Source organism: Engystomops pustulosus, chromosome 8, assembly GCF_040894005.1.
Source record: "Engystomops pustulosus chromosome 8, aEngPut4.maternal, whole genome shotgun sequence".
Lineage (NCBI taxonomy): Eukaryota > Metazoa > Chordata > Amphibia > Anura > Leptodactylidae > Engystomops > Engystomops pustulosus.
The window spans coordinates 69,787,619-69,800,027 of NC_092418.1; the positions used below are offsets into that span (position 1 = coordinate 69,787,619).

The following is a 12,409-nucleotide window of genomic DNA, read 5'->3' on the forward strand; positions in this document are numbered from 1 at the left end:
CGGATTTTGTCGCAATCGTGCCAGCTTTCAGCCAACACAAATTGGGGGGGGGAGGGGCGTCAGACGATCCAACAGATTCGGACAAACTGCGGGATTTAACTTAAAAATTGTGTTGCAAGCCAAACTCTTACATGCACCGGGAGGAAGATGGTGAACTCGAGCAGACCTGAAGTCGGGTGCACGATGTAAGTGAATCTTATATCTTTGGGATCTTCTTCGGACCGGGTAAGTAAATGTGCCCCACCCATAATCTTTATTAACATGTTCATTTAAAAATTACAACGATGAGGACTTGATGACTGACCACAACAAAAATCGCTGCTCACAGAAACATAACATACACATTAATAACTGAATGAGCCAACAGGTTTGAATCTTCTCAATGTAGCTGCATCATATCATAAGCTTTACAGATATCTACAGATGGCAGCAAAGGTCAGTAAAGTACAAAAAGGCTCATAAAGTGCAAAATGCATGTAAACAAGTGTACCCAAACCTCTGAATGCTATGCAATTTAAGAGTTGTAAACATTACATATATGTTAAAGGTAAAAAGCTTTTATACACATACCAATAAGTAGTTTGTGTCCCTGGGAGTCTTCCCCTTTCAAGTGGGATACAAACAAAATTATCCAATTTTATTTTGGATCTTTAGCACTTGTTTCCCCTGCTCACCATATTTTAAAAATAATGTTTTATCTTTATTCTGTGGTTCACTACGATTACGGTGATACATCATTTATATAGTTTTTCTTAACATTGTTCAATTATACTGAGTAAAACCAATATTAGAGAAAATCGCATCGTTTTTACTATCAACGACCTTTTAGGGCCATAACTTTAGTATTTTTCTGTTGACAGGTCTAGTTTAGGGCTTATTTTTTGCAAAAAGAGTTGTTTATTATAAAATGATATTAACTTTTACAGCCAGCCTCCATGTAGTATACAGCCAGCCCATATAGTATACAGCCAGCCCATATAGTATACAGCCAGCCCCCATGTAGTATACAGACAGCCCCCATGTAGTATACAGACAGCCCCCATGTAGTACAGACAGCCCCCATGTAGTACAGACAGCCCCCATGTAGTACACAGACAGCCCCCATGTAGTACACAGACAGCCCCCATGTAGTACACAGACAGCCCCCATGTAGTACACAGACAGCCCCCATGTAGTACACAGACAGCCCCCATGTAGTACACAGACAGCCCTCATGTAGTACACAGACAGCCCCCATGTAGTACACAGACAGCCCCCATGTAGTACACAGACAGCCCCCATGTAGTACACAGACAGCCCTCATGTAGTACACAGACAGCCCCCATGTAGTATACAGACAGCCCCCATGTAGTATACAGACAGCCCCCATGTAGTATACAGACAGCCCCCATGTAGTATACAGCCAGCCCCCATATAGTATACAGCCGCCGCATCATAGTGTGCGCCCGCCGGCAGGGTGCATGGTCGCGACTGTGCCAGCGAGAGAAGAAAGAAGAGGAGCCGCCGGGACCTACCGGCTATGGAGAGGGGATAAGCCTGTGAGCCCTATCCATTCACCCACAGCCAACCTAACGCATCGGTTAGGGGTTAAGGGCTGTGAGAGATATATTCCTCTACAAGATGCCATTTTGGAGCAAGCGGACATTTTAATCTTAGCTGGGGGTGCTGCTGACCTGTGTAAAGCCATGTCATGGCTGAAGAACTTCATTTTTGTCAGAACTGCTTAGAAATTATTGTGTCCCTCGAACCTCTCTGCAGCTTCTCTGCTTGAAGGCCAGGTTGTGATTTATACAGAGCTAACACAAGGGCAATTAGTATAAACATTCTGTTTAGATGAGGACAAGGTCTCTGGAAGAAATGGTTTATAGTTAATAAAATATTTTGGAAGAATGTCTTAGAGGATGTCCTGGTATATTCATTAAGGCCAATAGAACTGCAGTATTCTCTCACCTTTTCACGGTCTGCTGATGATTTTGTGTTTTATATATGTGGTTGCACGCTAATATTTTATTGTACAGATTGCTGCGAATGTGACAATACCAAAATATGTGGGTTTTTTTGTGTTTTATGTACTTTATTATTTTTTTTATTCCGCTCTTTATTTTGTTTTATAGAACAGAAATTTTAGATACAAACACCAAAAAACGCAGAGTCCGCATCAGCAGAACAGAATAAACAAATAACAACAATTACAGTTGTCACATATATTGAGAGTTCTTAGTGTAATAGTATAAGTATGATAGCACCCAGAGTAGCTTAACCATGTAGTAACATTTCAGGAAATCAATCTAGCATTATATGCATCCCATTTATTTGTACTTTATTATCAAGTGTTTGACACTGTGAATTTCACTGTGTTATCTAACACACTGAGCATGCTGCGTCCTACCTTAAGGCAGGACCCAGATCCTGGAGGAAGTTGAGCACTGGAAGACCGTGGGGCTGCCATCAGAGCAGCAGACCACCCGGTAAGCAGCTTGGGGGTTCTTAATTCAGATTCTTCAGTAATTTTCGATCGCGGGTGCTAGAAGCGGGTGTCAGCTGTAACATACAGCTGACACCCGCAGCTTTTGGTGCCAGCTTCTGGAGCTGGTGCAAAAAGCTGGAAGAAGTAGAATGTCTCGTATTGACAAGTCACAGCCCACCGTGACATACTACTATGCCCAATGTCTGTAAGGGGTTAAATATTTTTAATAATTTTGTGCAAAGAAACAAATGAGAATTATAGATAAATCTACATACATACAGAAAAAAATGAAATTTGATATCAACAGTACCTTTGATCTTGTCTTGCAGGCCATTGTGTTCTATAGTGTAATTCTCTAGGTTATTTTTTAATGCAAGTTCTGACTCTGAACGCTCCTAAAATAAATCACATAAAAACGTAATTAATATCATTTTTATAATCCAAACAGGATCATGTTTAAATGGAACAAACAAATAGTAAAAGGGGAACTGTAATTTTGGGAATTGATTGAGTAGAATTAACACGTGGAGCCTAGCTGCAGTTCATCTGCTTCCAATGCTGAACGTTCTATAGCACTTTACAAATTTATAAACTGGAATACATGTATACTATCCGAATCATATAAATGTCCAATATATTTTTTTCTGTTCTCTTCCACATTCCTCCATTAGCCAATGATTTGAGAATTCTGCATTTATATGCGTATAACTGGTTGTCTTGCACATCAAAATCCAATCTCCATCTGGAAGAAGAGCCTACAGCATCAGCTTCAAAACACAACCAATACCAGTTGTCCAAAGCAGCTTGAGCTCCCGCTTCCACAGATCTAAATTCAATATGTTCTCTCAAAGTAGAGCAGCCTCAGGGCCATGCAAAATATCCACTTTCCAACTCTTGTGCTTGGTAGTTTTTTATGCAGATTTTCTCAATTATAAACACAAGATGCTAAGAATTGATATCATTATGCTACACAGAAATCCTCAGAAATCCTTATATACCCACTGTAAAAGAGTTGTTCTGACATCATAGATGAGATCAATAAAACACAATACTTGGTTGCTGCCAAAGGATGAAATAAAGATGTTTGTTATCTACTGTTTAATAAGTTCTTGGAACAACACAGAGTTTAATCCTAGATCATCACATAGAGGCATCATGAACAAAATGATTAGGCTTTGTAGTAAATTCTGACTTTAACAGTGCTGTGCTGCATGGGTATGAGCAGCAAATATAACAAATGTATGGTTTAGGGTTCATGTAAAATGTTGGTCTGAATAAACTGGAGTAAATTGCACCAAAAATATTAAGAGGCAAATCACCCCACATGTAAAAATAGCATTGTTTAATATGTTAATAAGTTTAAAGAGAACCTGTCATTTAAATTTACCCACCCAAAATAAATACTTTATTAAATCTGTGAAAAGCATTGGCCTTATCCCTAAATAGTTCATTTATATTCAAACTGCCTGATGTGATTCCAATAACATGAAGTTAGTCCTGCACATTACATTTTAATGCGCCTCCTTAGTCCTGATTGACAGTTCTCACTGCTAGGACATGCTGCTGTATTGAACATTGAGAGGGAGCTCTGTTACATCATTTGCAATGTCTACCCCATGTATGCATTTAATCACATGAAATCACAGTGCTGTGATTTCATGTGATCAGATACATACATGGGGTAGACATTAAACCTCTTATATCCTATATTAAACATCTTCTAAAACATGAAGATATAGTGCAAGACTCCATACATTACGTGTATTTCCACCTCCATATACACTAAATTTACGTGGGTGAAACACGTGTTGGGGAGTCTGAGAGGCAGCCATAGACGGCATAAAATGGGTAGGACACTTGTCTGTTATTTGTGAATCTCATAATTTGGGGCATACTCCATGCTCACTTTTGACAAGCATGACAGTGGTAATGATAGTAAACAATTTGATGTGTGAACCATACAATTGAGTAATATACCGTGCAATGCAGTCATATGGTTTTTGTCTCATCGGACTATTCGTTTGGATTTCCTCTGTAAAAAATACACCAATGATTTTATGATAATACAACTATGTGTTGTCTTGTGTAATAAATAGAGGTTGATATTTATTTCTTTTACAAAAGAACGTTGTAACTCCGTTTTTTGTGGTAGTATATTAATCATGGAGTACTTCTATATTATGAATATGGTAGGCTGTTTGCCGAGTCCCTAACTTCAGCAATATGAAGATAAGGTATTTAATGCTTAAGTACTATGGGGCTTATTTAGTAAGGGTGCAGTGGCAGTATTTTCCTCGGTTTTCCCAACTTTTCGAGGATCGCACCAGGGATTGTGATGCACACGATCAGTTTGTGTTGCAATCGCACCGGCTTTCACGCAACACAAATCGGAGGGCGGGCCGTCGGACAATCCAACGGATTCGGATTACGCACAAGATTTAACATTTAAATTTATGTCGCAAGCCAAGCACTTCCATACACCAGGAAGAAGAAAGTGAACTCCGGCGGACCTGATCGGGGAAGCAACACATGCAGGAAATCGGGCGCATGATCTTCATGAATCGCGGCAGAGTTCATCCTCGCCGGACAGTCCGGATCGGGGACCGCACAGGGACTGGTTAAGTAAATGTGCCCCTATATCTCATCAATGTAAAAAGTTTATATGTCCCATTAGTTGAAATATTTTACATTCCATATTAGTATGTTACACCCCAGTCCATTACATGTGTACATCCATATGAAGAGATATGCGGGTTTCATTAAAAAGGTCACAGAACAGCAGAGTAAACTAGTTGCACATGCCAACCAGTTTCCACTATACATCAGGTACAGTCCTGTTCTTCTATAGGGTTAATTGTATTTCTTGTGTAATGCGCAGCAGCTGCATGTACAATGAAGCATTGTAGATCTTCCACTGTGTATCTCACTGGAGAGAGTAATACCAGTAGAGTAAATATATAGAGAGCTTAGCAGAGTGCAGGAATGTGGCTTTATTGTGGTACTCATTATCACTGACAGCCAGAAATAACATAGCCTTGTTTTAGGTAAAAACGAAGGTTTTTTTAAAAACATACAAGAAAATCTCCATTTTGGCTCCAGTCTAAACATTCTTTTCCCTTTGAGTGAAGATTTTATGAAAGGGTTGAACAATGGAACCTTACTTGTTATAAAACTGCAAATCAAAGTCTTAATGGAAAAAAGAAAACATTTCTTGCCAAAACAAGTAAGAAATGAGTCACCTTTATTAAAGTTTGTCAGAAGACAGCATACAGCAGATATTTTAGTAACTAGAATTAAAAGCACCCATAAATGGAAATAAAGCAAGTCTAGGCTCTTTTTTGCTGTACGTACAGTAGGTAACCTCAAAACAATGTCAATGCAGAGCCCCTTTTACCTTACCAGGGAATCAATAAGAAAGGGTATTTCCAGAAACAAGCATCACCTCCTACATAACCTACTGTGCGCCGATGGCCATTGTTTGGATGGTGTGAGTATATGTGTATATGTAAGTGGTGACGTATATGCACAGCTGCCTCATTCAAGGTCCATGGTGCTAACTAAAGAAAGCCAAGCATTGTTCTGTATTTGGTTATCTTCATCAATCCCACAGATATTAGATACAATGGCATCAAACATGCATGCATGGATCTCCACTCAAATGGATGAAAAAGTTATTACCTTATTATTATTGGTTGCTGTAGGCATTCATCACAACGTGGATCATGCACTGCTCTCACATGCACAACGCTATTTGCAGGATTGCAGCAATGTTTTTAAGCCATGTTCACATCACGGTAGTGATTTACATTTTTCTGCTCCATTATAAGAAACAGAACAGTTTAAATCCCAATGTGGACAAATCACTCCTATGATTGATGCAAACTAGTCATGAAGGATCCTAATGACTATAATGGGGTATTTTGGGTTTCCCTTATAGTGTCTGGTGTATTGCATGCAGAACCTTTCATTTTTGACAGATTATGTGGAGACTTTTAACGGAACCAATGTTTAACATAACCTTATACAAGTTTTGGCCAGAAGAACTCAGCATCTACTTTGCGTGTATGTGATCAGGACATTTTTTTGTACTACTTGTTGTCTTACAGTAAAACAGCTTCTTAAAATTCAGTCTGCACTGGATACCAAACAAAAACACAATTTATAAAGCTTCTTTTGTTTAACACCATATATTTATGATTTTTACTTACACATTTACTATACTTTACAACAAGTAAATAGACCCTTATTAATTCTGTACTAAAGGGATTATAAAAAATCTAAACCTATTGTGAATGAATAAACAATACACAAAACACAACAAAAATTATTAAAAAAATAAAAATAAAAGCTTTTAGCCCTCTGGATAAATGTCACAATCGATATACCAACAACTGATCAGCAACTGGCCTAATTAAAGTATCCAGCTTGTAAAAAATAGCTGTCATGGAAGCTTCCATTAGTGTCTAAACCAATAAAAAGATAATAGATTGCTTAAAGATATTCAGTTCATCTAGTGATGCCATGCATTAAAAAGACAGATTTTTGCAGAGGGTGGGGCTGAAAGGGATAGATTCTCATTTTCAAATGGAATTACAATTGAACATCCAGCACACCATATAAAAATTAATTTCTGTTTAAGAAGAGTTTCATTCAATCTCAGCTTCATTATACATGCACTAGGAGAACGCATTTGAGCTGTATTTATATGGTAGTCGCAGAGCCATGATTCATGGAGGAAAAATACATGTTGACTGTTTAAGTAAGGCTCTTCGATTTGGTGGAGTGTGGTATTCAAATCACCAAGGCTGATGTGAAATCTAAATGATTTATTGGCTTTCTGTCTTCTATGGCATCCCCAACCCTCCCTCCCTATTAATTCACATAGATCTGGTTGTCATAGGACTAAAACCAGCTACAAATTAAAAAGTGGAATAATGTAAATCTGCATCATCTGCAGTCTGCTAAACAATAAATAAGGGTAATATCAGCTGATGATTTGGGGACAGAGAATAAGGCTGACAGTGTTAAGCTACAAACAGTGGTCACAATCTCTACTTACACTTCTAAAATATAATGTACCATATATACTCGAGTATAAGCCTAGTTTTTCAGCACAAAAAATGTGTTGAAAACACAAACTCGGCTTATACTCGAGTAAAAGATGGGTTTTACGCGTTTTTGTGGTAAAATTATGGGCCTCGGCTTATACTTGGGTCGGCTTATACTCGAGTATATACAGGTATTTTATAATATAATAGTAACAGTATAAAAATAACAAAAAGCCTGTAAGTACAGAAAGTTCATTACATTAGTTCCTTTATTTCAGACAGGCAATTGAGGAACACTAGGAGGCTGCTGTATTTGATGGCCTTCCTCACCTGCTTACCATTCCTTACTGCTATAGAATACTGATCGGACAAGTCTTTAACCGGCTGCCCACAAGTGAGTTTGGTACAAGCAACTTGGGATTGTGCCTCTGGCCACTGGATTTAACTGACTAGCTTAGTTTAGCCCAGTGATATAAAGTTCATTTCAGGAAATGCACCAGTGCATAGAGCGTTTCTCAGGCCATAATCACTCATGGTTGATGTTGAGACAACGTCCTAGTTATCTCATCTTTTTTAAAAATGTTATTTTAATTCATTATTGTTAACCAAAATCAGGAGATAAGACACCACAGAGATCTGATAGCATAATGTTTGTTCCAATATATCTGTATTTGGGCGTCAATAACTTAATAACTTAACACTCAGCTGAACTAGAGTGAAAGTGCAGAGAGTGAAGAAAAGTGCCAACAGAAACTGAAGATATAAAAAGTATACCCTATCAGATAGGTAGTTTTCTGCCATGCATCTCATATTAATTAATTGCAAGATGTCTTTATAGAACGGCAGGGAAATGGGACATGAACAGCAGCATTAACCAGCGACAAACATGGGGTGTGTGTCAGACCCCTTGTAGACACTTTATCAAAACTGCAGCCACATATCTTAGATTTTCTCTTTATAAAAAAAAATAGCCAAATAGCAAGATGATTACAGACATACCAGTCACATTGCCTGCTCTGGAACAATTTATTGTTTGTGTTTTTGTTCCATCCATCTATTCATCAGATATGGGCCGTGGAAGACTATATGTCAGTGGTGGTGAACCTATGGCACGGGTGCCAGAGGTGGCACTCGGAGCCCTCTCTTTGGGCACCCAAGCCATCACCCAGCACAAATGTCACCATTCAGGACCTGAATCAAGGAGGTGTGGACAGAGGTGGATTATCATCCCCTCTGCAGACCTATTATTCATCCTGTTAAGGGGACTTTAGAGGAAAACTACAATAATAATCCAAATTTCTCGGTTTTCTCCAGTATTGGTGTCCTGAGGGCACCAATACGTTTGAAACCTGTGAGTCACTTTAAATTGGCATGTGGCACTTTGGGAAAAATATATGGCTTTTGCTTGTAGTTTCGGCACTCAGTCCCTAAAAGGTTCGCCATCACTGCTATATGTGAATTAGTTCATACAAGCTAATGTCCTACACTTATTATAGCGACCCATCTAAAGAGAGAAAAAAAGCTCAAAACCCCTCCCACCCAGCCTTCCTTTTGCTACCATGAGTTTATTCAGCGCCATACAGATCAATGGAGCAGCCAGAGGATATGCGACCGGCTGCTTTCTTCATCTAGGGCTACGACGGGTACACTGTCCCATCAGTGAGACCCCCACCGATCAGCAAGTCATTCCCTATCCTGTGGATAGAGATAGCTTGTATGTTGCTGGAGAACCCCTTTAACCCTTTAAGGACTTAGCCAGTTTATAGCTTAAGGCTCAGCCAATTTTTTATTCTGACATGCATCACTTTAGATGGTTATAGCTTTTGAACACTGTTACTTATCAAAGCAATTATGAGAATTTTTTTTTCTCACATGTTGTAGTTCATGTTACTGGTAAATTTTGGCTGATAAGTTTTGAGTTTATTTACCAAAAAAATTGATGAATTATTTGAAAAATTTGCCATTTTCGGAATTCAAAATCATCACGCTTTCAGGCAGATAGATTTAGCACCTAAATAAATTGCCGAATAACATTTCCCATATGTCTACTTTACATTTTCATAACACTTTAAAAGTCTGAATAATTTTTTTTTATGTCACTTGGCTTCCAAATCAAATATTGCTTTTCCGTATTTTTAGAATTTACTATTTTGGGGATAATTACTGTTTTGAATGAAATTTTAACATTTGAAAACCCCCTATCTGCACCTCTCAAACTATCAGAAACAACTTTTAGGAAGATTGGTAACCCCTTGAGATCTTTATAGGAATTAAATCAAAATGGAGGTGAAATTTAGAATGGTCAAATTTTGTCAGTTATATGTTTATTTAGCCAAAATATTTACACTTTTCCAAATGATAAAAAGAGAAAACTCATCTTACAAAATTGTTATGCATTTTTTCCTGAGTACAGAGACCCTCCGCATGTGGCCGTTACTAGTTTTAGAGTAGAAAAGCATCAATTCTGTACTGGACTTTTGAATTTTCTTTTGGTGTTCACCATATAGCCTAATAATTATGTTATTTTTATTCTATGGGTCTATACGATTACGAGGATACCATACTTAAGTACTTTTTCTTATCTTTTACTAAATTTGCCAATTAAAACTCTAATGTGGGGAAAAAATCTATCATTTTTGCGTTGCCTTCTTCCAGGTGGCATAACATTGTTACTTTTTTGGCTACAGAGCTGTTTGATGGCATGTTTTTTGGGAGACATGTTGTACTTGGCAACAGTATTATTCTGGAGTACATGTTTACCTTTTAGCGGCCGAGTGCCCCAAACCCTAATTATTTATCACGAGGTGTCAACCAAAAATTAAAGCAGTAACTTATTGCTCCCTGTTCTTCAATAACTTTCAATCATATTGGCCTCCTGAGGACACCAACACAGTAGAAAGATGGAAAATTTGCATCATTTCAGCTTCTTTCCAGTGGTCCCTCTGTACACTGAGAATCATGGGGCCAGCAGGAAGTCCTCCAAAGATAATTTGGCCCTTTCTATACATTCTCCCTCTTCCTACAGTCCCAAGTAGCGAAGTATCAAAGTATGAATGAAAGCAGCATATTTTAAGTTGCTTGGAACTGCAGGAAGATTCTTAGAATCCTGCCTGGTGTGCTGGGGCGAAGGCCCGGGTGCCCACAGAAAGGGCTCAGAGTGCCGCCGATGTATTGCAGAGTATTAGCTGTGTTAGCCTATGCATAGGCTGAGACTGTGCCTTTAAGATGACTTCATAGTTGCCAACTTACAGGCACTGCCTGTAGGCAGCCCTGGGGTCCTGCGCTTTGGGGGGCAGAGACCCCCAAAAACTTATAGTCATGGCCATAAGTTTTGAGAATGATACAAATGTAAATTTTTACAAAGTATACTGCATCAGGTTTTATAATGGCAATTTGCATATACTCCAGAATGTTATAAAGAGTGATCAGCTTAACAGCAATTAATTGCAAAGTCAATATTTGCCTAGAAAATGAACTTTTTCCCTCGAAACACATTCCAACTTCATTTCAGGCCTGCCTTAAAAGGAGCAGCTAACATCGTTTCAGTGATTGCTCCATTAAAACAGGTATGGGTGTTGATGAGGACAGGGCTGGAGATCAATCTGTCATGATTAAGTAAGAATCACACCACTGGACACTTTAAAAGGAGGCTGGTGCTTGGCATCATTGTTTCTCTTCTGGTTATCTGTAAAAAAAAAACATGTGCAGTCATCATTGCACTGCACAAAACTGGTCTAACAGGGAAGAGTATCATAGCTAGAAAGATAGCACCTCAGTCAACAATCTATCGCATCATCAAGAAATTCAAGGAGAGAGGTTGCATTGTTGCCAAAAAGGCTCCGGGGCGCCCAAGAAGGACCAGCAAGCGCCAGGACCGTCTATTAAAAGTGTTTCAGCTTCGGGATCGGGCTACCAGCAGTGCAGAGCTTGCTAAGGAATGGCAGCAGGCAGGTGTGAGTGCATCGGCACGCACTGTGAAGAAGCAAATAAGCCACTTCTCTCCAGAAAAAAAATCAGGGACAGACTTATATTCTGCAAAAGAAGGAAAATGCGGGGTCGAGTAGTGAGACGCGCTACATCCAAAGTAAAGTATTAAGGGTTTTATTAGAACTGTGACAACGCGTTTCAACACCGTAATAGCGTCTTCATCAGGTCAAAAACTGTGAGGTTTACATAACACGAGACAAAAAGACACAAAACAGAAAAAGAACATAACACATGGTAGTTAGTAAGTAATTAGTGGGCATAAAAGACACAAAAATTAGTAAAAACCATGGTTAAAAACGAGTAGATTAACGAGAGAAAAAATATATGCAATGCAAGGACACATATATATACATACACACAAATACAAGTCCATAGATTATTACATAGGTACAAAATAAATAAGGGTGGGTGTATGTAGTGTCAATAAATTGTGGTGGGGTGGCGGAGTGGTAATTAATATAATTGTAAATATAGTATATAATATATGAGTCAATGAGATAGATGAGCAGATGAATAGATGGCTGTAAAAATGTATTGCATAAAATAGAGATAGATGGCGGGATTATATTTTAATCCCTACATTATAATCCCGCCATCTATCTCTATTCTATGCAATACATTTTTACAGCCATCTATTCATCTGCTCATCTATCTCATTGACTCATATATTATATACTATATTTACAATTATATTAATTACCACTCCACCACCCCACCACAATTTATTGACACTACTTACACCCACCCTTATTTATTTTGTACCTATGTAATAATCTATGGACTTGTATTTGTGTGTATGTATATATATGTGTTGAAACGCGTTGTCACAGTTCTAATAAAACCCTTAATACTTTACTTTGGATGTAGCGCGTCTCACTACTCGACCCCGCATTTTCCTTCTTTACCA

At 38.4% G+C, this 12,409-nt stretch overlaps 1 protein-coding gene across 7 annotated transcripts in view; it reads right to left on the minus strand.

Moving 5' to 3' along the window:
* PARD3B (par-3 family cell polarity regulator beta) overlaps window positions 1-12,409 on the minus strand; it is an 862,331-nt gene that overhangs the window by 502,768 nt on the left and 347,154 nt on the right. For all 7 annotated transcript variants that reach the window (XM_072121091.1, XM_072121090.1, XM_072121094.1 and 4 more), the window contains one exon: window positions 2,778-2,862. In XM_072121091.1, the coding sequence (XP_071977192.1) occupies window positions 2,778-2,862 (85 nt within the window). The remainder of the gene's footprint in view (window positions 1-2,777; window positions 2,863-12,409) is intronic.